At 41.3% G+C, this 27,899-nt stretch overlaps 1 protein-coding gene across 6 annotated transcripts in view; it reads left to right on the top strand.

Annotated features, from left to right (window-relative positions):
* The window catches only part of agbl4 (AGBL carboxypeptidase 4), a 260,027-nt gene that overhangs the window by 19,833 nt on the left and 212,295 nt on the right, over window positions 1-27,899 (top strand). For 3 of the 6 annotated variants that reach the window (XM_029001907.1, XM_029001905.1, XM_029001906.1), the window contains exon 3: window positions 4,106-4,230. The exons of 2 other annotated variants lie outside the window; for them this stretch is intronic. In XM_029001907.1, the coding sequence (XP_028857740.1) occupies window positions 4,106-4,230 (125 nt within the window). Of the gene's footprint in view, window positions 1-4,105; window positions 4,231-12,088; window positions 12,173-27,899 lie in introns of those variants that run through there. One more of the 6 variants, XM_029001910.1, reaches the window with a different exon arrangement.

Raw genomic sequence — 27,899 nt, 5'->3', positions numbered from 1 at the left:
TATTGTGATTCCATTATATTAAAAACAAATAATAAAAGTTTTTACCCTTTAAAAACAATGTTTTTTTTTTCATAAATGAAATATTGGAATTCTTCTAAATGAAATGAACATATACACTGTCCCTTAAAAAAGAAACACATACTTGAAACATGCTACTAAGAACATGCTACACTTCAATAATAATATAATTTCCATTTCAGTGTTGATACATAATGAGAGAGGTTGAGAGAGAGCACAACCAGTACTCGAGAGCTTTGCAAATATGGTTTTCATGAAATTCTAGTTCTGTAGCTTAGCTGGACACAGCATTGTGAGGAGTTCAGGAGTTCACCTCCTTCGTCCATAATACATCTGACTGCGTGCTCACACAAACCTGAGTAACCACGTATCTCTATGCAACATTTGACCTAAGGGATTCATACACCGTCTGTCTTTGAGGAGTCATTTAAAGAAACACCTTGTACCACAGGCATGACTTTTTCAAACCGTGATATGCCCTGAAAATGGTAACCTGCCCGTGCCTGGCTGAAGAATGTGGTGTGCTTAAGCAGGTAAAATTTGTAATAGTTATAGTCATAGTAGTAAGTAATTTGACTAACCCTAACCCTATATTAATAGCAGTCCAAACTTATGCAGAAATGGATGGTGTGTATGTGTGTTTTCAGAGCCCTAATAAGATTACTAATGATGGGTCTTCTTTGCTGTGGAATCCTCATATTTGGATTTGAACAGGTTGAACAGGTTACCCTTAAAAACTTACATATGCAGTAGGCCGTTGTGGATTTGTTTGGACAAGCTGAGCAATTGGTTGTGAACATAAATTCATTCTTCCATCAATTTTTGAAGCCCGCTTATTCAGGTCAGGGTCACAGAGATGCTGGAACCTTTCCAAGCAATCATTTGCTGCAACGCTGTAGCAACTCCTAGACAGGGTGGCAGTCCATCACAGGCAGAACTAAACAAACCTGCATGTCTTTGGGGATCATGCAAACTCACAACCATTGTGCTAATACAGTATTTACATTGCTGAGCCATAACATTAAGACCACTGACACGTGAATAACATTGATTATGTTGATACAGTCGCAGTGGGTGGAATATATTAAGCATGTTGAATGCAGAACAAGTGGGAAAATGTTGATTGCATCTTCAAAACTGCAGTTCTTTTGTTCCATTGTTTCATTCAGGACCTAACAAATCCCAATGAAGGAAGAACAGGTTTGTGGGCAGCCAAGGCTTACTGATGCTTGTGGAGAGTGAAGGCTTCCACTATGCTTCCTGCAGCTCAAAAAGTTGATGTTGGTTTTGATTTAAAGTCATTGTATTGTGAAGGGTACTGTGTAGCCAGTAATTTGTCAGGGTGCTCATACTGACTTTTGTCTATCATCAAATCGTGGGATCAAGGATCCATGGGATCAATATGATCTATGTAAAGTAGGAAAGCTGGCAGTGGAAAACTTGGGTCCTGCCATTGATTTTGCACACTACCTACAGTCAGGGAAAATTATTGGAACCCCAGGTGATTTTGCCTACTAACAAATAAATAAACAATCATTAATTTGAATGTGATGTTTATTTCAACACTGAGTTGTAGAACAATGACAAAAAAATCCAGAAAATGGATTTCAAAACAATTATAAATGAATTAGCAAGTATTTGATCCCTTTTAATAAGTATTTGATGTGCTTTAGTACTTGGTGGCAAAACCATTTTTGGCAGTAACAGAGGGCAGACATTTCTTGTAGTTGGCCACAAGGCCTCAGGGAAAATTTGCCCCACTCCTCCTCTCCAAGCCATTTTCAAGGCCCTGATCAGGGGAAGGAGGTTCTCACTGAATATTTGACTGTACATGGATGGCCCCATCGATCCTCCATTTGATGTGGTGCAGTTTTCCTGTCCCCTTGGCAAAAAATACCTCCAAAGCATAATGTTTCTACCTCCATGTTTGACTGTACGTAGTCACAGGCAGCATTCCTCCTCCTCCAAACATGGCGAGTTGAGTTGATGGCAAAGACCTTGATTTTGGTCTCATCTGACCACAACACTTTCAACCAGTCCTACTCCGAATCGTCTGTCACCTTCTCACCCAGCTTCTTGGTGATAGTCTTGTTGCCCATTCCAGCCATGTGTAGGTCCACAATATTGTCCCTGCCATCCTTAGAAAGTTTGTTGGTCTTGATCTTCTTTGGCTATGGTGCAGAGTTTGGAATCTGGATATAATAATTGTTTCTACGGACAGGTGTATTTTATATAGGTTAGACCTCCCAATGTCATATAAAAACTGGGAGCCAGAAATCTTCCTGATTGATAGGGGATCAAATACTTATTTAATTAAAGAAAATGCAAATCTTTTAGAGTGTTTATAGAGTGTTTATAGAAATAGAGTGTTTCAGCAAGATAAGGTGCCCTGCCACACTGCAGTGTGGAGTTGTTTGAGGAACGTGTTGACTTTCCTTCCTCTCAATCCAGCCAAGCATCTGTGGGGTGTGCTGGAGAGTATGTCAGATCCATGGAGGCACTACCTCACTACAGACAGCTTGGTACTATACTTTCAGAGGTCAAGTTCAGAGGTCCATGCCTCACCAGGTCGGGGCTATTTTGACTGAAATAGAGGGACCTAGGTTGGAGGGGCCAAGATGGTCATAATGTTATGGGTAATCAGTGTATAAACTACTACTTACACTATTGTAAGAACGGGCTATTTTTCAAATTCCTTGTTTTATAGAATACATGCATGCACATGCAATTTTACTCTAAATGAAGATTGAGTTTGTCATCATTTATCAGTACGTAATCTTAAATTATGTGCAAAAAATCCATTCCATTTAGATGTGCTGTTGTGTTGCTAAGTCTCTGACCTTTGTCAGGGCAGCCCAATAATCCATAACAATGTTTTCCCGTCAGTCAAGCTGCAGAGTCCTTCCTCACATTCCGACTGATGCATTCCTGTTCCAATCAGCGCAAGTGCCAATATTCATTTCACCCAGAGAAGTGTTTCCACTCTGCTACCAATATGCTGGAATGAAACGCCAGCGCTCATTAAAACAGCAGGGGCTGCTGTTAGAAGAACAGCAGAAGTCTACATGCCGAGTCATATGTCACTGAGTAAATGTGCAATTGGTGAGACAGATTTCACAATAATTTCACAGCACAATGGCCGCAGCAGCAAAAATGCTGCATTTCCACCACTTTAGCTTGTCATCTCCAAACCCAAACAAGTATCCTTATTGTTTTATGATTTCTTTAATATTTCCAGAGTGCCTGACCAGCATCAGCGGCCGAAGGAGCAATTGGAAGGCACCAGTGAGCGGCAGCTCAGTAGAAGAACTGGGGTATTTTTGTGCACATTGTGACAAGAAGGCCGGTAGACTGGGCACTACAGATGACAGACGGAGAGCGCTTTGCTCCGGCAGAGTGGTGGTCACCCCATCTGTCAATAATTAGCTCTGTGCTACCTGGCACCAGGTGGTCCCTCAGTGTTCCCTTAGCCGGTGAGTGGACAGAGCGGCGGAGCGAGTCCGCCGCCTTGTGTTAACCGTTCAGCAGCCAGCGTGGCTGCGGCGAGAAACTGCGGTGGAGCTCCGTCCATCCACCTCATTAAGATGGGGTGCCTTGACTCAATGTTGATTGTTTTGTGTTTTTTTTGTTTTTTTTTTCTTCCATCCTCTCTTTTTTCCATTTTGGAGCTGTCTCACTTGTCACCCGAGCAGTAGCCAAGTCTTCTCTCTACTTCAACCACCATCACCCACCCACCCACCCACCGCGTCTCAATGCTCTGCCTCCAGGGAAAACAAGCCCAGTCATGGGGGACTGACAGAATTGGTCTCCAATCCATGCCTGCATGTCAGCAGCCCTATATACATATCCAGAACATCTCAACTTCGATACACACATTTTAATTAGTCTAGGGGGACATTTCTCCCCATTTCCCCGCACTACCTGTCCTCTCTCAGATAAGACATTTGTGCTAAAGCAATTGATGAATAAATGTTTTGTTTGTGTGCTCTTGTCCTTTAGTGGTTTGTTGTGTGTGAACATGCCTGGAAGAGCTTTTTCAGGCTCATTGTCTTTTTCCTTCTTCTTGTGTGCGTGTGTGTCGCTGCAGGTAACCTGGGCCGAGTGGACTACATAAGTGAGTTTGAGTTTGACCTTTTCATCAGGCCTGATACCTGTAACCCTCGCTTCAGGGTCTGGTTCAACTTCACTTTGGAGAATGTGAGGGAGACACAGGTATGTTGCCATAATGCACACACATTCCCTTCTGTCTTAAACCAGCTATTGAGCATAAGGGGTCTACAAAATAGTATCTAATGATAGACAAACTGTTCATCTAAGATGTAATTTTGTTAATGTAACTGTATTTAAACTGTTTATTACAAAATACCCATATTTTCATTAAACCATTACATTATGTGTATAGAAAAAGAGACTCTAAAATACTCCATCTTCACACTTTTGTTTGTTGGAACCCAACCCTCAGTTCTTGTACCAGTTATTATTTGTGTGTTTTACACTTTTAGGTTATACATTTAATTAGCCTAAAACCTTTACAGAATAATGTATTAGTTATTGAACAGTTTGAACATTTAAATCATAACAAATTATTATTAAATAAAAACAAACGTTTTTATACAAAATAGTATCTTCTCATTCAAGAAAGACAATGGTCTCTCATACACTGGTGTCAGCGCACAGAATTTTCTGAAAGTTGTAAATACCATTAAAGACCAAATTGCACTGACATCAGATGGCCAGTACACATTTCCATATTGATGATATGACAAAACCAAGCAGTCACTTACCCCCTGCCTATAGTCCCAGAAGAGTTCTGCAAAGTAATTAAGGATTGTTGGAACCTTTAAAAATCTATGTCAGTTTGTAATGAGTGCTATGTTTGCATCAAATTTTATTTCAAGAAATGCATTTGCAGACAACACAAAATAAATGCTGAAAAAAATATTAATTGTTTTGGTATGTTAAAGTGAAAGTGAAGTGATTGTCACACACTGCAGCACAGCACATGTTGACACAACGAAATGTGTCCTCTGCTTTTAACCTTCCCCCTTGGTGAGCAGTGGGCAGCCATGACAGGCGCCCGGGGGGGTGGTGCATTGCTCAGTGGCACCTCAGTGGTACCTGAACCGGCAACCTTCTGATTACAGGGTCGCTTCCTTAACCGCCAGGTCACTATTGCCCCGGTAATTGAAATGCACTTTTTCAACTCTAACATCAACCCTCATTATTTACTCAGTATATCTTCCTGGGTCTCAGAAAAGTTTGTGTAGCTGAGACATATAACGTAGCTGGGTGGCTTTCTGTATTTGACCAACTTTTGTGAGATTTGGACTGTCCAACTAATTAATCCATAAAATCAGAATAAAATAGAGTTCAGGCAACTCAGATCATCAATCTCATATAATTCCATTGGCATCTCTGTAGTGTGTCTACAAATTCTTTATAATCTTTGTTTATTCAATTATGTTTTATTTAACCACAATTAGCTACATCTTCATTTTTAATTGTCTAAGGTTGCCATTTAATATCAGCATTCTGGCACTCTCCCAGAACATCATTGTGGCAATATGCACTTTGTATTACTGACCACATTGTAAAAGGAGAAGCATCTGCTAGTTACCTGAGAGGCTGAGCAGTAAAGTGACTGAATGGCATTGCTTAGCAACAACACCAAAAGCTTGGTGTCACTTTCTGTCTTTACTGTCACAACATTTACAGTTAAACATTGATACAACACCAGTGCAGACTTGGAATGCTATAATCCTCTTGCTCAACATTGATGAAATGCGGTACATTTGCAATGCAGTGTATGTCATTTTCATAAAACATCAAAACTACTAACTACTAAACTACTAGAACTACTGACATTAGGCTTTATTTTAGAACTGGCACTAAGCATGGGGCTTGTTCACCATTGTAAGGTTAAACATGCTCTCAGGATTTACATGAATAAATAAATACAACTACAAAGAAACATGATCTTTAATTATGTTTGTGAGTTTGTTGTACTGACGGGTGTGGACTCATATTATCTGAAATGAAGTAGCATTCTGTCACCATGTTCTGGGTGACAGAAATAATTACACACCAACTAATATGGTAGTTAGTTTCTTGTCTTCAAAATGCAGACAACTACCAAGCAGGTCTTTCTTGGTTTAGTGTAAATCCAGTATACCGCTGTGCTTAGGACCAATTTGAAAATAGTGACAAAAAGTATGTGATTTTCATACTGAAAAGTATTTGTGCACTAAGTAAACAAAAGGCAATGGCTCCATTTCATATTTATTTTGCACTCACGGTGCTTGACATAGCTGGCAGTGACCCATGGCTTCCAAAGTCTCTGGGTTTGTTTCCTTCACTCGTCTTTCACGTCAGTAGTCTGAGACGCAGCATCCACTTGTAAAGCCCCCGGGTGCTGTGATTGGATGAAGGACGTGGTCACGTGCCACAGAGATATGTGGAGAGTGGAGAGGGCGTGTCGACTGGCCGCCTGTCTCCTCTTGCTGCAAGGGCGTTGGTGCAGATCTAGAGCTTCGTCAGTCCTGTCACAACAGCTCTAATGGGAGAGGCTGGAAAGTACAACTTTTCTCCTTTCTGCACTGAGGTATACAGACACCGGACCTTGATGGATTTGTAATGGGGAAAGAAAAGCGAGATACAGACATTTATCCAAATCTGACTCAGAGTCAGCTTTGGATAAATAGTAAAAGGAGAAAATATAGTGAGACGCGATGGAAAGAGATGGATAAACAGAGTGGCAGGCTGTGTAGCGGCAGAATGGCGGCGGAGGGGGATATGGCAGACTGGCCCCTATCGGCCCATCTCACTTCACTGCCGTAGTCAGCGCTAATCAAATTTTATGGCCAAGAGATGAATGGGAGCCCTTTGCCAGAAGCCTTATCGATTTTGGGGCCAGATACGGCCAGGCATCCTGCTCCTACAGGATATTTGCTGTTGTGGCAAAAATGAAAAAGAGAGAAAAAAAAACAGAGCGTCTGAGAGAGCAAAAGAGTAGAGCGAGAGAACACACACACGGGGGAGCACGGAAATGCGCACACATGCTTATGAAAACACACACACACACACACACACAAACACACACAGTAGGTGGCAAAAGAGCTACATTTCCACTATTAGCTTCAGAGCCTCTTTGTTGATGCACCCCCCCCCCCCCCCACCCCAACACCTTACCGTAATCTCTTTTCTATCAATCCAATTTCCGTTCAAAATGAGGACTAGTGTGAATTTAATCTACTTCAGTAGGAGGAGGTGACTCTAGCATGAGCTTGTGCTGGGCAGTTTGTGTTTGTGTGCGTACGGCCTCACGTGTATTCTACGTTTATCGGGGTTTTTTTGTCTTTGCGTGTAGGTCTTCTTGTGATATGATTTTGATTGGTGGAGTTTTTTTTTTTTTTTGCCGGAAGAATGGGAAATACAAATGGGTAGAATAATGGAACAGGGTAAATAAATAAATACAGTTATCTGGGAAACTGCGCTATAGAGATATCAGCGTGTTCACAGGGAGCACGGCTGAACTGTTTCATCCTGCTAAGCCTGCCAACTCTCAGTCGAGAACAGGGAAATTGGAAACAGTAAAAGGCCGTGATATTGGAACTGAGATGACCATTTTGAAGGAATGTAAGCTGGTGAAACAGATTTGCTCGGCCTCAATCAGCTTAACAGCTTTGTAGGAAATTGGCTGCAGCGTGGCGTTTTTCTCTTTCTGTTTTTCTTTTTTTTTATTTTCTGTTTTCCTTTTCTTTCTTCCACTTGCTCCGTCTTTATGATGGATTGATGTCTTTTTCTTTTCTTCAAATACCCCCTCCTCTCCTCCCGAGACCCCTCACCTTGGAAAGCTTTGCACATATCCTGCATTCAGCGTGACTGGAGCAATGCTGGCTAATTACGTTGCGCGGCAGAAGAGGCATGGTAGGGTACTGGGAGAGAGGCTAATTATCGCACGCTCTATTCACATGCTGGCGAGAGCCCCAAGCTTGCTTGGTGCCCCTTCTTCTATAAATCAAAAGATCCTGGCAGATGATGCCCTAAAATCGCACCGTGGTGGTCTTCCAAACACTTGTTACACTGTACGTAATAAAAAAAAAAAAAAAAAAAAAGCTTGTTATGGCACTGTCCTGGGTTCTGGACGGCTCTTTCAACACAGCGCCTTTTAGATGAAAAGAAGAAACGGCCACCATGTGGTGTGCTTTAAGTAGGCCTACACACTTCGGAAAGCCGCTGTTTGATGTCAGGCAGCGTGAAGGGCATTATTACTGGGAAGTATTATCATAGAAATCTAGGGGGAACAATACTAAGAGGCTCTGAAAACCAACACCTCCAACCATTCAGAGATCCGGTTTCTTGTCTGTGTAAGTGTGTCCGTGTCCACTGAGAAGACAAGTGTAAATGCTGTGACTACGGGATAGAAGAGTTTGAAAGGTTTAGGCCTCATTAGCTCATTTTTAACCCTGCTGAATGAAACCGAGTGGGGAAGAAAGCACTGCGCAGAGGCATCTCAGGGTGCTTTCACGGAAGAGGAGAAAAGAGTAGTGTGACTCATTGTGGTTGAAGGTTATATTTGGGTGGGGATGTTCGGTGGTATGCGGACCTTGGTAGACATAATAGGCTTTATGATTACACTGTGAATCTAATTAAGGCCATTACATTTGCTGTTCTGGTCCCTGCAGCCCTGAAGAGCTGGTCGGAGGACTGGCTATATCGCATCAACCGGAAGGGAAGTGATGCTGATATTTTGATGTGTCACTGTGAAGTGAGGAGGGAGGGGGGTTGGGGTTGGGGGAGGAGCTCTACAGTGGTCTGAGACCGTCAGTCAGCTAATGGATGTGCTGCATATTGATTCCTTTCAGCCAAGGGGGGCAAGGTGGAGATGGCAGTTACGGGAATTGGCTTTAAAAAAAATCCTTTCTTCTCTTACTTACAAAGAGGGCGAGGCCTTTTCTGGGAAAGTGCTCCGTCACTCTGCTGGCTTATATCAGCTCCAGCTTTAGCATCATGACATAGTGTAACAGGGTGATCTGGTGCTGCGCACATCTGCCCCTGCCCGGTGCATGTCCATGTTTTTAGTGTGATGTGTTGTCACCGACATGAAGACCAGACTCAAATGTAATTAGGTTAATAACAACAGAGGGCTGTTTATATATTTATATTTAACCAGTCTCATGAATTTGTTTTAATATTTGTATTTTCTAATGAAACATGCAGTATTGGATCGATTTAAATACATATTTTTTTCTGGTTTCTTGAAGATTGTTGGTGTGAAAAAAGCACAAATATGGTAGTCCCTGCATATCAGCATGCAAATTGGGAAGTGTGAAGACATAATTGATGGTGTGCATAAACAGCAGAGAAGGCACACATGATTGCTGCTTATTGCCAGATTGGCCTTTTAAAAATGGATAGGCATGATCTGGCAGTTTTATTGTGTTTACAAAAATGCCTTCCTGCTGTTTGTTGTGACTGACATTAATATTCTAATTTTTGTGAATGCATATGTATTTTTGCCTTTTTTATATTTATAACACATGGCAGATATTATATAATATATAATATAAAAAATTGATGAGGTCATGCTGTAGGTTTGTTTACTTTACTTTAACTAATAATATTATTAGTTATTAGAAATATTATTTGGAAGTAAGGATCATTCTTTCTGCATCTCTCCATCTACCTTAAATTGTTCAGCTAACAAGTAAGAAGTACAACGCCGATTGGACCGCCACAGCCGGTGCCAAGGCACCTAATCACAGAGTCCTGAGTAATCTCAGCCAGAGCAAATAAAGCATGAATACTCAGGACTCCTTGAAAAGCAGGTCGGCAGCACCCAGTAGGGGCTGCGACATTGATGTGGACCCTGAACCTAACCTGTGTTAACCTTATTGACACATGCCCTCGGGTCAGTTTCTGTTGCTCCCTTCTTTTCCTTTGTTTTGGCCCTTGAGCCATTTTTGCTTGCATTTATAATAAATCATTTTGAGTTCCATAATGTCCTGCTTCTGTGCTTTCTTCCCCTTGGACCCCGGCACTTGAAAAAAAGCAATTCCTTCCTCTAGGGCTGTCATGTTTAATCTGTGGTACCAAACTGCAAATAAAAACAGGTGATAATAGTTGAATAACTGGTGATATTTAGCCTTATTTTGCTGTCCTCTGGTGGTTTAGGCACACTACTCTGAACCTGGACCAGGGAAGTGTGATCCATCCTCTCTATTTCAATTTTAAGACCTTGTTTCTGCAGTATTATTATTTTCTGCTTCTGTAGGTACAGGAACTGCAGTGTGGGCATGAGCCTTCACAAAGTCTAGATAAATTGAACCAATTTAGCTGTAGTAAGAGTTTTTTCTTCAACTGGTTTACAAACTCTAATTGGCCCAAGCGAGCACCTTCTAATCTGAGTGACCCAGGTGTACATGTGAGGAGAAACTTACTCTGCTGAGAACTTTGAAATCTGCAGATGCATGTAATTTTAAGATGCACTCAAAAAATACCTTTTGGCCAAACCCTTGCATTAAATGTTATTTTTCTGTAATAATTTAAATCTAATTTTATGGTGGCTGACATTTTAAAATTGTGTACTTTATATTCATATGCACTTATGTCATTGGTATGCATAAACATTTTCCTCCCACAATTTTTGGCACATCTTACACAAAAAAAACAGATAAACCATGAATTCAAGGAGAGAAACCATTGTCACCACTGGAAATTATATGGAATTGTTGTGTTATTAATGTTTCACATTTTTATTGTGCATATTGTGCATTGGAATGTAATAGAACACCAAACTTTCTGATTAAAGGTCCCCTATCATGAAAATGTATCCCCTTATGTCATCATAAGAGGAAAAGTTACCTCCTTGTCATGGCCAACGCGCCTCCAGCCCGCTAGAGGGCGCCTCACCAGCCTGGGAGACGACGACCCGGAAGAGGAAATGGAAGCGGGCGGGGGCAAGTATAAAAGTGAGGTAACCCCAAGGAGACACGCCTGCTCTTTGTATGAGTTTACTCGCCAGAGACGCTAGCTCTCTCACCCAAGCCCCAAGATAATTGTGATTCCTGAAATATGACCTTCGCCTGCCCACGACTTCGAGAATTGCCTGATCCCCTGGAAACCATGAAAGGACCGCGACCGGAACTTCCTGTTTTTTCATGCTTTTTCCTCCAAAGAATGTCCCACCTCTCCCCTATAACATTATCTCCACCAATTGTCATGGCTTCCAAATGTGCAAAGCATTGTAGTTGCTCTGTGATTGGATGTGAAAAGGAGCACAAATTAATTTTTTTAGTTCTGTCATGCGAGACTTTTTTTCGGGAGAAACCTCGTCACGACTTTCCGTTTGCGTCAAACATTGTGGTTGGTGAATGGTCTTGATGACGCCATTTCCTTGAATGCTCAAGTTCTATGGGCTGCTCTCCTCCTGCCTCTCTCCTCCTCATTAGCATTGAAAGATGGCACATCCTGAAGAAATCTCATTGGTGAGGGACTCATTGTGGCACTAGCTAAATGTGGCTGTAATTCTGCACCAAGGCTGAATTTTGGAGACCAGATACAGTATTAGGGGACAACTAAGATCTATATAAAACCAAAAAAATAATGTAAAGGGACCTTTAACTTCCTGGTTAATTGGGGTACAAATACGAGGTGAAACTAAGGGCAAATTCCTTTAGTCATCTAATGACATTGGAAAGATAACCCACAAAACTAATGTGGGGAAAGATGCTAACCATACAATAAACTTTCTGTCATGTATCCTGAGGCGCTTTGAAAACCCGTGGAGTGACTGAAGAGGAACATGCACAAGTGAGACATTATGGAAACCTGGATGATCTGGATCTTGTAAAGAGGAATGGTATCAGTACCCTGTAACTCCATCCATTTTTACTGGTTAACTTTCAGATATGTATGAAGTTTCTGTTTTGTTTGTGAGCATGAAGCTCAGACACATAATGCAGTTGCCGAAACCAGGGAAGTCAGGATCCTACCTGTTACTGTGCACAAACCCTTCATTTCACAGCAATGCTTTAGTGTGTTGTGTTTCCCTCAGAGTGGCAACCGCAGCTGGGCACCATAACACACCAGAATACCGCTGTGTGATATACCCGCCAGAAACTGTTAAAGGCCCCCTTCATTGTCCTCCACACAGGTATGCACGCACACACTCAGAAAAGTAAAAGACTGCATCTGCATACTGTTGCATTTTCTCTGTACATATCAGACAAAATAAAAAAGGATGTTTGGTGGGGTGCCAGCTAGGCTCCTTTTGGACTCACTGAATGGCAGAAAATAGTCCAGAGGATGTTGCTGGCGGTGCTTGTAGGGGTGGGCTCGACCAGGGCCGTGTGCATCTGCATGAAATTACCACTGGGGAGTCAGGACATGGATCATCCTTTACCCTGCATAATGAATACAGATTGTGCATTGGATAGAGATGCTCCACAATCTGCTGCACCCCAAATGAAACAACTGCTGCTCTAATCAAATAGTCTTTTCATGCCAGCACAGCTCTTAAGTTGGGCTAAATTCAGCTGTAGATTTGGAGGTTTTGGTTGGGTGAATGGGGTTGTGGGTGCTAAATGTTGTAATTAGACCTTTCTTTTAAAAAAAACCTATGGGCCCTGTGCCCTGGTCCGTAACACATTTTGCCTGTAAATGCTCCCTAGGCTGCTGTTTGTAACCCCTTGTTGTCTGAATTAGTATGAAGAGTGGGTACATGTCGCCTGGCCCCCAGCGAGTGTTTAGATGCGGAGGGATTGGTGGTGCCAACGAGTGGCCTGGGATCGGGCTGATTCACGGTGTTGATTAAACAGTGCTGAGCTGCTAAACAGCACCAGCGTGCTGCTTTGATGCGGCTTTTTGTTTCTATTTATGTGCTTAATTTAATCAGCTGCACAGACCCCTTCTTGCGCTGCTGTTTGTTCGTCAGAAGCTAATTACTCTGCAAATTGTTCTCTTGATGTTGTTTCTGTGTTTATTTGCAATGGGGGGTGTGCGGAGATGGATGCAGATTTAGCTGCATGGTGCATTGGTTAGTGAGCATTGTGAGGCCGCTGGTGCAGGCCCGATGAGGGACAGGGCCTGTAACTGTTCTGAGGTGGTGCATCTAAACCATCATTTGGGACTTATGACAGTGCTGTGTAATAGCTATGAGTCTCAGAGGAGGACATGAGCCAGCTGTTTAACATTTATTTGCCCTTGAAAATGCTGTTATAGCACCTTCTTAATTTAGTGAAAGGGATGGGAAAAATTAAGCAAATAGCTGACATTCTGACTTTTTCTTGAATGCTAACATTCTGGATTTTTTATTTTAAAGAGACAGATATAATATATAAGCTATGAGGAGCTGTGTGATCTATTAGAACTATTTGTTAGTTTTGTAAGTGCCTAAAATCCCATAGTAAGACAACAATGGATACAAATAGCTCATAATGACATTCAGAGCCACCTTAAACTTACATATGTAGAGCAAATATGTAAAAAAAATTACAATATAAAATACTAGCAACAAACAACATTTACAAGTTAGAATCAAAGGGTCATCCTGTCACAGGGATGTGATTATTGATCATTTAACACTGACCAATACATTGTAAGTACCTAAATTAAAATCTGTTTATATACAGACATTTTGGCATTCATGTTGAAACTGTGAAAACCCAGCAGGGCCATGTCTCATGTTGACCAATGCTACTAAAGACCAATACATTTTCATGGTATTTCTGTGGCCTTCAACTTCAATTTGTTTCTCTTCTCTGGTCTAGTCTGTTCACTGTTCAGCGCTATCAGATTTCTGCGATGTGATGTAAAGGGGGATGAGCAGAAGCATGTGCTGTCAGCCAGTGTTCATGGCTAATGTTGTTAGGTGAAAGCGGTGTTGTTCTGGTTTCAGTGCAGGCTGCCGTGATCATGGGTAGGTTGCCTAGATTCCGTGGAGAACTTTGTTAAAGGGCTGCCTTTAGGAGTGTCTGACCCTTTTACACATTGCATCCTATTTAGCCGAGCCTGCATGTTTCTTTATGCCTCAGTTGGAGGTTGGGAGAGTTCGCTTTGGGCTCGGCTGAGGTTTCGGCTGATCTGCTGTTGTCTGACAGGATCTTTTTTGAGCAACATAAACAAAAATGATTGCCTGGGTGTCTTTTTTATGTAACAGGTCATAGTCGGGTCTTTTAGTCGGAGCTGAGATGACATTGATGCTGATAGTTTGTTGTTGTCAGTCTACACCTAACAAATGATTATCATAAAACAATTTCAAAATATGTTTTTCTGTCTATATCTGCTGGGTGTGTCTATGAAAATGGGAAGATATGAATACCATCTGAAAGGTGAAGTGCTAAACACAAGTGCGATGGAGTAGGTGGGTGTGCGTGGTTTGGGGGCAACACAGAGAAGAAAGATGGCCCTGTGATGGGTGTGGGCCTGTGCAGTGGTTTTTATATCTCCCAGCAGCACCTTGGGGTCGCCAGCAGCTGAACTCGTCGGCTCCATAAATCAGAGGCTCTGGCTCTGACAGTGTGTATTCTCTGCTGTCATGGCTGCAGGTAGATCCAGAAAAAGAGAATGTCAATGAAACAAAGCAGCACTTCTTCATTGCAGCCCGCAGAGCCCCTGAGGGAGTCCGCCATGCTGCTTCCTCCCCCTTGCCTTTATTTTTATGTGACGTTCTTCTGTTCAGTTATTTATTTCTTTATTTTTAAAACGTTTATGCGTCCCCCAGCTGCTGCTTTATGATGCCCGGTCTGCATTCAGCATGAATTTTTCATCACTTTACTTTACCGTGGCCTGGCTGCTGTCATATACTCCCACTGTCCCTCCCACCCACAATCGCACACACACAGAGGAATTGCACAGGACATTGTCTTACACACACACACACACACACACACACACACACACACACACACACGCGGGAGACCAGCACACACATGCATGAGGAAACCTATACTTTAAAAGTCTCACACACGCACACACACACACAGGAGGCGAATATCTTTAGTGTGGGCCCCTGAGACAGCCAGCGTTGAAGAATGGAGAGGCAGTAATGAACCCCGGTAATGTGCTTCGATCGGCGGTGTTATGGCTGCATTTGAATGTGTTCTGCTTTATCAATAAAATATGGGCACTTACAAAAAACGGACAGATGCTCTGTATGCTGTGGATCTCTGCGTGACTAAACATTTTGCACCGACTGAAAAAGTTTCTGCACGTTCTTGGCAGAGCTGGAGCTCTGCGTGCAGCTGTAGAAGTTGCTCTGCATGGGAGCCCAGAGAGAGCCTTTGCTTTACCCAGCTGGTGGTGGTGTTCAGAGTTTAATATCTGGAACAAAAGTAAGTCATGTTTCTCCTGTTTAAACCTACGAATTTTCACAAGCCTGTAACACAATACCACTTCCAGCTTATAAAATAACTGAAGAAATATTTGTCGTCTGTTGTAAATATCAGGGAAAATGGAAAAACCTTTGTTTCATTTCTCTGTGCCTTTCCCTCGTATAGGTTTGTATGCGATTGGTTGATCAGAATAAACATCTGTTGTTCGTCTTCTGGGTGCAGAGATTTACCCTCTGCAGGGAAAAGGGACCTATGTTTCATTTCAAACTTCTCACATTGTCAAAACGTGACACATGCGAGAAAAATCGCAGCAATAGAAGGTAAAATGCCAAATCATTAATGCCAAGTCCTGCAGTGCAAGTCGCACTAACATAAAGGACTGTTTATCCGGACTGTTGCTGGAAAAATTGCAGTAGGATATTGTACTGCAAATACAGCTGTGTGAAGGAGATCACTGATGCAATTTGAATATAGCAGTAACACTTATTCTTTTATTAGGTATGTATTAGTGGTTAGTAGCAGTCAGGGTTATTTACCGAACGTTGTAGGGAAATTTGTTTACCACACGTTCCACAGTCGCCTGTGAAAATGCTAAGTAAATAATGTTTTCATTAGACTTCAAATTAGATCTGTGAGGGGGAGCCCTGTGTTAAGATGGAAGTGGGAGATCAAATCACCCAGAGAATTATACCTACTGAAGACCTGAGCCCATGGGCCAAAAAGATGGGGAAACATCATTGTTTCCAAGTAAATTTTCCAAGTCAGGTTTGCAGAATTGGTCTCTTATTGCAATCCCATGACAACACTGAAAATATTTTCACTGGAGAAAATAGACTTTGTACTCTTTGGCATCGTGGACACAAGGCCAGCACGCTGCTCCTGTGTTTCAGAACAGCGGCCATGTGGCTCCATTTGAAAGAAATAGAAATGCGCGTGTAGAAAATGGGTCATGTTCCTTCACTGTCCATAGAATAGGATGTAGCTACTTTTGAATCTGCGTCATAGGTCAGACCTCACATAAACATAGTTTTCTTTGTTTCATAGTTCATAGTAAGTGTGGCCAATGGTTGAAATGTTTACATTGACGATGCTCTTCCTTTGAACTGAATTGTTCACTCTTTTGTTATTTTCACATTTATGACAATAGTTTCAAATGGAAAGAGAAAGACTGTACCCTCCTACTGATTCACTTGCATGAGAAGGGAATCGATATCATGGTTTTAATGCCATTATCTATCCATCCATAATTAGAACCAGATACTTGTTTGGTGTTTGGGCAATCATCATACAAATGAAAACTTTGCATTAACTAGTCTGATGACCCCCACAGTATCACAATCTGTCTTCTGAACAATCACACTGGCAATCAGATTTCCATATATTTGTGGGCTTTTTCCATCATAATTAGAAAAACAGAATTGCTTATTAATTCATTACAGTTTGTCAAATTGATTAATTGTCTGAACATTTCAGATTTAATATCAGATTAAACTTGCCTTAATTAAAGATCTTAATGGCATTCAATATGCCATAATTGTTCAAGAGATTAGAGCACCATTTTGTAAAACAAAATGACCCCCAGTGTAGACTAATCTTTGTGTAGGCGACAGCAAGCATGAATGCTGTACATTTTAATTGGATGCGCAGTAAATGTGGAGCGTAGCTGGGGAATGTCGACACCCCAGCACCCTTAGACCCTCCCAGGGATTCTTTTTTCAGATGCAATAGGATCATTAGAATAGAAAAAAAACATTGCTGGATTAACTGAATTAACCATGTAGTGTGCAGCTAATACACATACGTGCGCTCAAATACACACACACAGCAGACCGAATTCTTCTTGTGTGACAAATGTGTAATTAAGAATGATTTTATACTGTCTGTATTCAGTGATTCGCAGAAAAGCAAGAAGAAGACCTTTCAACTGGCATGTTGTTTGATGAGATGCAATTTTTAATTACAACCCATTACTGTGACACCATTCTTCCATTAGCTGCTCACATCTAAGTGCCACACATCAAAACTTGTTGCAGTATTTGGTTAGCAATGGCCAACCAACTACTACTGCCAGCTTCTTAACCCAAAATGTAGTTACTTTTGTTCCTTTGCTGCCTTTTTCCTGCAATTTAAGGAGTTCAGGCTAAAATCCTTTAAATCAGTCAGTGTGAGTGATGGAGATTTGACTTTGTAGCTAGTGTAGCTTTGTAGCTATGTGGAGTGACATAATTCCACACTTCACACAGTTAGGAACGTTCCCAGATCTGTTCCAAAAGCACTTCCATTACACTGCCAGATGTGTACAACACATCTGCTACACCTACTACATGTGCAGTCTCCTTGAGCAACACAGGGTTAAGTGTTTTGGTCAGGGCCACATCGGTCATACAAGGGTGAATTTGCTGATACTGTTTGTCAATAATGGAAATTCCATTATTGATTATTTGAGAACTAATTCATGAGAGGAAATGCTGCATCATGTTACATTGTAACTGGTAAACATCAGTGATGCACTTTCACAGTACTGCACAACCCTGCTTGTGTCATTGCTATTATTATACAATACATATTTACACAATAAAAATGTTATAACACACGCACACATGTATATGGTCTTACATACATAGCCATTACATTAATAAACAAACAAACAAGCAAACCAGGATTTTTTTGTTGTTGTTCCATGTTCTTCCTGCTGGTGTTGTTCCTAAGCAACATTTTTTAGGCAGTTTCCCATGTTAAATTTTGACCATACACAACATAATAAAAATATACAAGATGAATGCCACTAAATGATATATTCAGATATTGTTACCCATAGGATGCCCCTCACCCAGTATCTAATTAATAAGCATCATTATTTAAAATGAATTTTGGTGCCCTATTTATTTAGTGGCTAACGCATGCCCTTAAAGTCTCTCGAGCTAGCAACAGCAACGGTCTGACATAAATCTGAAATTACGTGTCATGACTACGAGCTGACGGGGGAGGGAAGCGCAGAAGCGGGACATTATGGGAAACAAGGATTTATTAATAATAATAAATAAACACAAATAAACACGGAAAAACAGTGAAACAAAGGGGAGAACATAAACTTGCCCGTTGGTGTGTGGCGGTTGCCAGAACTCAAAACATAAACACATTCACCAACGGAAGTCAAGTTCATGACCAAGTACACCAAAATGTTGTCGCTGCAGAATGGGCGGAGTCACAGCCTTTTAAATTGGCTTCAGCTGTAGCGATCACCTGGAGCCAATCCTGACATTACGTCGCTTTTTCTCTTTGTATATCTATACAAGCTTAGTTATTTTGGTTACAAGTAAAACTTTTACCTTTTTAAAAAAATATTTGTATGATCAATTTCTATATATTACTGTCATGATGGCTGGACATGACGAGGAAGAAGGACGCATATGCACAACGTCATGAAACAGGGATTTAATACATGGTAGACAGGACAAGGGAAACATCAACTAACAATGACCTGATGGTGAACAGATACGAACAGGGCAGCTTTATACAATCCTACTCAGTGAACACAATCAGAAAACATTACACAGGACGAACATGAAGCTCTGGTCCAAACTTGACCTTTGCAAGAAACTGGCGATTACCGGAGGTGCGTAGCTGGAATCCGGACGAGATGTCGGCATTGGGGGAAGTCCATACATGGAATCTTGAACACCACCAGACATGGGACAATGGGACAGGTGTCCTCAACGTCAGGAAATCCCATCGGGCACAACAGGACCCTGCGGAACATGAAGCCAACACTGGCCAGGGACAAGGGGGCTGGGGCAAACCACGGCTCCTTGGATCTCAGCGGGGCGGTGTTGGCTGCGTCCAAATCTGGTCAGGTCTTTCTGTCACGATGGCTGGACATGGCGAGGATGAAGGATGCATATGCACAATGTCATGAAACAGGGCTTTAATACAAGGGAAACATCAACTAACAATGACCTGTTGGTGAACAGATACGAACAGGGCAGTTTTATACAATCCTACACAGGTGAAAACAATCAGGAAACATAATAAAACAGGACCAACATAAATCTTTGGTCCGAACTCTGGATCATGATAATTATCTATATTATATATTATCTGACACGCCCTATTACACATTTGATAGCTTAGATTTTTGACCTCTAGACTAATCCATGCTTTTTTCCTGTTTCTTTAGGATTCTTAAAAGAACATACTGCATGCCTTTTTATTAGCCCCCTTTAGCTAGTGAAGTAGTCAGAGCTTGACTGGAACATTTGATGGAAATATTCAGAAGCAAGAGGACTTTCATTATAAACAAATCAGCCAATTCAGCACCCAGAGAACGGATTGCTAACTAAATTTCATGGCTTAATAATTGCAGGTCATGTTGTGATGAGAAATGGGCCTTGCACAGTGTGGGCTTTTTTTCCCCCTCTGCTTGCCACTGTTGTGGAGTTGTTGTTGGCCCCATCATCAGCGTAAACAGAATTAACCTGGGCACACGTCTGTGGCTCTCATAGCGCTATTTCTCTCTCCAGGTCCAGATGCAAGGCACAGCAACAGATAGGGCTTTGAAGAGCTTGTTTACTATTAAATGGGCTTCATCCCACTAAAACTGTTCATTTCAAAACACACTAGATACATTCTACAATGAATCTATATAAAATATAGAATAATCTTCTACAGAGCCAACAGACTTCTACAAGAAACTGTTCTGTTAAAGACTGGATTATGAACGGTGAGCATTGAAAATTGAGGATCCCTATTCACCAATTTCTTAGATTCCAGGAGATATTCTGATAAACAATTAAATCCAATAACGACTAAGTAAGTTAGCAAACTACATAAATTATGGTAATAGCCAATGCTTTATATTATTGTTGCTGCCTTCTTTGACAAGCAGATGTGATGAGGCTCATGTTCTTTTTTAGCCTTAGATATTAGGCCTCTTAAAAGTCACACTATTACTTTTTGTTTTGTACTGGTACAATAAGCAAGTCTGTCTGAAGATTCTGAGAAAAAGAAGGTCTGCACTTTGATGTAATCCCCCCAGTCCACTTAGCTCAGTGGTCAGAAGCCTCAAAGGTCGCATTCTTACAAAAACCTAAGGATGATATTTCACTGTCAAAGTTTTATGTTAGCCTTCTGTTGCTCTACATAGTATGCAAAAGGCTACTATAAACAGTGCAGTTTGTTTGAAGTAGTGGTTGAACAAATCAAGGATGAGCAACAAATCTTAATTTAAAGTCTTCAGATCTGGAATACAGAGTGGGAGTCACTTAGAAACAAATGACTTTTGTTTGGATGGATTCTTTTGTGTAACTGAATGGCTCATTATTAATTCGTTTACTAATAAGTAACAAATTACTTTCCCAAAACACAATTAACACAACCTGAATGCAATCTGAGGCAGATGATTAGTAATTTTGGAATGGATAACATTTTTGACTAAGTACTTTACTCAACTTAATGAAATGCACAGTGCTGACTTCGTTTCAGATATTTCCAAACCATCAATACCATCATACCAATAACTGATCACAGACCTTTAATTAATATAAAGAAGTGTGGGGCTTCTTCGCTAGAGTAAGGTAAATGGTGTCCTCAATAAATAAGTAGACAAACACAAATGCCTGTTATGCTTAGAGACGTATTTGGTTGCACTGTTGTGTTGTTTTCAAACACAAAAACTCCAAGACTGGTGTCACTGAACACAGGAACCTGTCTCACATCATCAGAGGACATCACAAACTATCTGTTGGTCATAGTGTTATAGCAAACCTATTTGTTGAGTGTTTTTTTGGCATAATTTCACTGCCATTTCTTATCAGTTTTTAAAAATGTGTGCCGATGAAACAATTTACAGTGGATCTCAAAAGACAATTATTAGTGGCTGGGCAATCAGACCATCCGTGGTGTCTGTTTTTTGATGATGCACTGAGCTCCTTGTTTAGTTAATGTTTTTGAGTTGTTATTTGTGCATGTTTCCATGGTTCAAACCACTGGGACCCCCTCTCCTTCGTTCAGTTTTCTTTGTTTTTTTTCCTCTTTTTTCACCACTCTGCCTTTCTCTTTCCACCCCTTGTAAATACCATCGCTCATGCAGTGAGGTGTTGCAGGCACTTTGTTGCTGGCCATGGTGCTGAAAGCCTCATGCCTTCAAATTGCTAGAGTGTTCATTTCATGGTTCATATACCCAGGTCTCCATTTGTCAGGGTGCCGTTAGCGTGGGTTCTTATTTCTTTAACCCCTTGCTTCACAAATGATAACAAATCAAACACACATTTGTTTCATCTCACAGGGGATGGCTTGCTGCCATTGCTTCTGTTTCAATTAGGTCAAAAAGGAGAAGCTGCTTGGGTGTCAGTGAAGTGGAGAAATCCAGTTCCATCACCGTTTTCACAGTTGTTCTCATACTTATGCTTTATAATATAACACCAATGCAAACAAATGCTATTACATTTACCAGCTGATGTATTATTCCCTAAATGAGCATTTTTCCCTCCAGAAGAAAAAAAGTACAAAAGGACAGGCTTAAGTTCAGTAGGCTCTGCCATAAAATATAAGATTCAGAGAGATGTGATCCTGTAGCTTTGCTCTTTGAAATGTGAAAAGAGCATGACATAAGCGTTCTCTGTATTCTGGACATTTGCATTCATGGGGGAAGGGGGTGGGGTGGCAGGGGTTGGGCTTCCTGTTTCGACTCAAAGAATCCTCAAATGCCTTTGGGAAACAGTGGAAGAAAGCAGAGATGAAATGACCTGAGAAAATCTCTACCAGCAAGTGGCTGAGTTGCTCCATTCACCCCCATTGCTGCTTTTTTTCCCCTGTTCCCTCTTCTTCATCTTCTTTTTTCTCCCCAAAGCTCCAAATTGTCCTTCATGCCAGGATTTGTGAGCTGTATTCTGGACACACTAAGTAAATGTGTTTTTCAATATATCAGAAGCCCTCACCCCCCATCCCCATCTCAAACCGCCCACCTCAGCCCTCCCTGAATGAGCTCACACCCATTTCCAGTCCTCCATTCCTCCTCATTCCTCCCTTCCGTTTACCTTCTCCCACAGGCCTCTCTGTCTTCTCCTGCCGCGCCCCTTCTACTGTCACCTTCATACACCGTCAGCCCTCACAGGCCTGGATAAATAACTCCATCCCTGTGCCCCTGCGCCCCTGAGTCCCGCTTAATCACATTTGTTGTAGCATCACCTGCAGTCAGAGAATTTATGCTCTTGTTGTTTGCTCTGGGGGATTGAGTTTTGAAATACGTCCAAAAATATTCCTGAAATAAAAAACCTACGATTAAGAAAGATTCCTAACAGGTCTGTGAATTGATAGTTGATAATCAATGTTTACAACAGAGATAATTTTTTTCTTAACTTTTTTTCCTCTGCTCTCTGGAATTTGACAGGAGAAAATGTGTTACAAAATATTTGTTATAAATTTCCAAGTTATAAATAACATTTAACTATTTGGCTCAAGGTTTTACCTGCCAAAAAATGCATTGATTTCTCACAATAAGTATATTAAAGACAAATACAAGGGGTGACATGAATGAGACATGCTACTGCCCAGCACCAACATCATCCTCACCAATCAAAAATTCCTCTCTGCGACAACTGTGGCAAAGGAAATGGAAGAACGTGGAGTGACTGAGTGGCAGAGAGGCTTTGTCACAGCCTTTCATGTCACCACATGTCCACTCCCACCTATGAAGAGTTAATTTGCTGAATGACCCAGTTGCATTTTGCATAGTAATGAAGATAGAGACCAGACCCCTGCTTGTTCCAGGGACCCCATTAAGTGTGTGTGTGTGTGTGTGTGTGTGTTGGGGAAGCAGTTCCTCTTCAGGTTATACACAAATGCTCTAGAGTAAAAATCCCAGCTGACCAGGTAAGAAATATTTTTCCTCTGAAAACTGCCATTATCCAGATGGCACTGTTAACAATTAAGCCAGTACATTTTCCTATATAATTGACTCCATAGGCTATTAGGCAGGTTGGCACAAGGTTGGATGGTGTGAATCTTGCCCAGATGTTCTCCTGCCGACAGGCGCGCTGAGCGGAGATTTATGTGGGGAGGTGCAGTGTGTTGTTTTGGACGTGTGCGGTGGGTCCTGAGCTGTGTGCAGATGGGCTGTGGGGTAGGTGGTGAAAGAAGTCAGACTCAATTAGATCAACGTCTCTATCAGTCCATCTGCCCCTTCTCTCCTTTCCCCTGTCCCCCTAAACCTACAGAGGAAACGCATGCCTTGAGCCGTCTCTCTACTGTAGTTTTTTTCCCCACCACCTCTGTTTATCAGCTCATCCATGCATGTTCATTGCTTAATGGAATGTTTTTTTTAAGCGGTTCCATTATATGACTTATATGGCTTCAAAATAACACCTTGGAGTTGAACGTTCTCTTGTATTATTAAAAAGTTTTACTGTTGGGATTGCGTCCACTGCCAAGGCAGTACTTCAGCCAGATTTCTGTTGTTTTTCCTGAGTTCTATGGTGTGTAGTGAAATGCTTTTGGTCAAATTGAACTCTAAATCTCAAAATCCGAAAGCTCTCAATTCTCCTATCAATATATGCCGCATGATTTTAATTTATTGGCATACAGAGTATTAAATGGGTACGGAAAGTATTCAGACCCCCTTAAATTGTTATATTGCAGCAGCCATTTGAAAAACTAATTTTTTTCCCCCACAATGCACACACAGCACCCATGTTGACAGAAATACACAGAATTATTGACATTTTTGCTGATTTATTAACAAAGAAAAACTGAAATATTACATGGTCCCAAGTATTCAGACCCTTTGCTGTGATGCTCATATGTTTAATTCAGGTGGTGTCCATTTCTCCTGATCATCCTTGAGATGGTTCTACATCCTCATTTGAGTCCATCTGTGTTTGATTATACTGACTGGACTTAAGGTTCCTCAGAGCACAGTGGCCTTCATAATCCTCAAAATGGAAGACGATTGGGATGACCAGAACCCTTCCTACAGCTGGCTGAGCTCCAGAGTGAGCTATCGGGGGAGAAGAGCCTTGGTGAGAGGTAAAGAAGAACCCAAAGATCACTGTGGCTGAGCTCCAGAGATGCAGTCGGGAGATAGGAAAAAAGTTGTAGAAAATCAACCATCACTGCAGCTCTCCACCAGTTGGGGCTTTATGGCAGAGTGGCCCAACGGAAGCCTCTCCTCTGTGAAAGTTTGCTAAAAACACCTCAAGGACTCCACAATGGTAAGAAATAAGATTCTCTGGTCTGATACCAAGATAAAACTTTTTGGCCTTATTTCTAAGTGGTATGTGTGGAGAAAACCAGACATTGGTCATCACCTGTCCAACAGTAAAGCATGGTGGTGGCAGCGTCATGTTGTGGGGATGTTTTGCAGCTGTAGGGACAGGACAACTGGTTGCAATCAAGGGAAAGATGAATGCAGCCAAGTACAGGGATATCCTGGACAAAAACCTTCTCCAATCTGCAAAAAGTAAACAATTCTGTGTTTTTCTGTCAATATGGGGTGCTGTGTGTACATTGAGGAAAAAAATGGCTGCAATATAACAAAAAGTGAAAAGTCCGATTTTTTTTCCTGTACCAACTGTATGTCATGTTCGGCTACATATTTATGAATATTATCCTGACTAATATCAGCAAGGATAAATAATTAATAGTTTTTCATGTTTATTTCAATATTTTATTAAAGGAAATAAAAATATGCAATATGTTTATTGTTTCAGGCCATATATAAAAAAAAGCTTTGATATTTGTTGCATTTCGATGCCTTTTATACCTTGACCTTGCTTCTCAGAAACCTCTCACATTTCCTGTTCATTTGCAACATACTAAAATATCTCAATTTTCAAGGTCATACGAGAAAAAAACATCAGATGCAATCCAACCCTCGGCCACTTATTGGGTGTCTTGTTCTGTGTTCCTAGAGGCCTACGTCTGGGTAAAAAGGTTTACTTTTTTATGTCTTCAGTATCTTCCATATCAGCACCAGCAATCTCTTTATAGCCCCGAAAGAACAAAAATACTATTGATTATTCTGTGCCCTGGCTGGATTGAAAGTCGAGAGGCAGTCTGCCGTTTCCACTTGCTATTAGTAAACAAATCAATGGGGCAGCCTTGGCCTGCTGTCAATTCATGCTGATCAGCCTTTTCTCAACTTGTTGGTTTGCAGAAAAATGTTACAGAGTGTGGTTGTCTTGCTACTATGTGTTTAACAGAGCTCTGCTCTATTTGGATGCAACATGCAGCGGATGCTCTTTTCTTCGCAACAGTTTTCTACTTTGGTGTTCTTTTATGTAGAAAAAAAGAAAGAAACTGAATTATGGAGTGGCACATCATAAAATGACGTCTTAATTAATTTAATTTTTGTATGATCTGCTTGTGCACTGCTAACAGGGACGGTGAGAGAGATCCGGTGCAGGAATGGGAGGCAGGGGGGAGCTTGCTGCATGTCGTCGGCAACAAGAAATGACAAGATTACAAGCTCACTTTGGTCTGGGAACAGGCCGCTGTAAATGCCGTGGAAAGTGCCAAGGCAGTGGCAGACAGTGCTATTTCACCTGTCTGGATAACACCAATCTGCTCTGCTTCATGAAAATTCAGCAGCCAGCATAGTCAAGCGTTCCATTTCACAATATTGCTGAAGAATAATGTTGATATGGCAAACACAACATATCGTCATTGCTTTCCAAGCTTGGATTGCATAATGCATAATGCGGTTGTAAGTGTTTACTGCTGTTATTCCAGTTCCATGGGTCAGACAAGGCAGCTATGTAAGTTATACTACTGGATTAAAGTGTTCTACCTGGGCAAATAACCTTGTTTTTCTATAGGAGGGTGCATGCTTATGCATTTGGTTGTGTCTCTGAAGGCATTTCAGGCTGGGCTATATAAAACCTTTATGACCTAATGAAAATGGCAGACATAGGTTTGGTGTTAGAGGAATAACACCTAAGCTATGCAACGTTTACATTGATATTATATTAAATTATATTAGAGACAGGAAAAGCATATATTTAACATGATATTTGGAAAGCATGAATTTATTCTGACATCTTTTTTATATATTTTTTTCTGTATGCAGAGCTAAGCCTTTGCTATTTGCTCAGTCTGTTAGAGAGTGGGGGAAAGTTTGAGCTACACTGATGAACAGTGTGACCTACAGAAAGAGTGGAAATGCCTTTTAACGTCTCCCAGCACAGCAGTCCTGGCTGATAGATGAGGCAGGGGAAGTTGTAGCCCAAGCCGAAGCTCAGATAGATTGATTTCTCTAGGCTCATCCTTGCCCGGATTCTGTCTTTATATTCTCTTTACTTTGTCTCTTTGTCAGTCATTTAATCGGTCCTAAATTATGTATATGCTTTGGTGCAGCTGCTGGGGAGCTGAGGGCTGAAAGGGATACCAGTTGTTCTAGAAGATACAGATCTATGTTCTCGCTTGATTGTCATTCCAGCACAGTGCGCGTCTGTATTAGTCGATTTTAATAATGTGATGTTTGTACAATAAAAGCAGTGGGTCCCATCATTATTTGATCAGAAGATATAAATTGGCACACAACACAACCCTCCTTTTTCCTAATCAGTCTTGTAATCAAACCAGAATAGAAGAGGGACGTTATTAGCCCTCCTCTTCCTCATTCTCATAATGGGGCCATGTGTGGGCTGTGTGGCTATGTATGCTGACCACTTCCAAAGTCTGAAATTAATTAATCAAGCCATGCGGCTTGACGATTTTTTTTTAATCATTGAATGCTTGACTTTTCTCAACTTGACTTCTTTTTTTCTGATTATTTTGTCCTCTCGGCTCAAGTACTTCAGAAACTCTTTCGGCCACTTCACCCAATGTCATCCACTAATGTCTTTTCAAACTCAAAGTTGCTTTTCTTGCTTAACTGCACTGGGGTCTGACAGATTACTGGAGTTGGGCACATACTTGTGTGAATAATGTATATCAATAAAAACATATATGATGTCGCCTAATTGGTTATTATCAGTAATCAGCATCATTTAAACACATCAGTATTCAGTAATAGATACTGTGGTTGTGGGGGTACACATCTGCAATGCCTGCCAACAGCTCTTAAAAAATGTGATTAACACAGTTTCATCATAGCCCATGCTTGGTCATTTTTTGAATGTTTTAAAAAAAAAAAATTAAGTGAGCAGTTTTTGTATGGCTTCGAATTTCCCAAGGTGACTATGTACAGATTTCACGTCACTGGAGGAGTGTAAGGCAGCTATTCCGATTTATCCTGCTTGCAGTGATGGAATGCTTTGGAGGAAACAGGAGGAAATCATTGCTAGCCTCAGAGAAGCACGAGCCATTCAACAGCACTGCCCACGGTACCATTTCCAATAATGTCCTTTTTCTGCAACAACAATTGTGCTTAACCCCAGTGGCTCTGGCTTGGCTCCATATATCATCCCCGTGCCTCCCTAACCCACCACCTGCCTGTGCCTGCTTCTTCAGCTGTGCAATTACCCTCTCATCCTTCTTTCACTTGTGGCATTGCTAGGCATGGTACATGGTTTTCAGCCATTTTCATGACAGTGGCATGTGCATTAAAGTGCA

Source organism: Denticeps clupeoides, chromosome 13 (genome assembly GCF_900700375.1).
Source record: "Denticeps clupeoides chromosome 13, fDenClu1.1, whole genome shotgun sequence".
Classification (NCBI taxonomy): Eukaryota; Metazoa; Chordata; class Actinopteri; order Clupeiformes; family Denticipitidae; genus Denticeps; species Denticeps clupeoides.
Note: the sequence above shows the minus strand (reverse complement) of the source record. Positions and strands in the feature narration are given on the sequence as shown.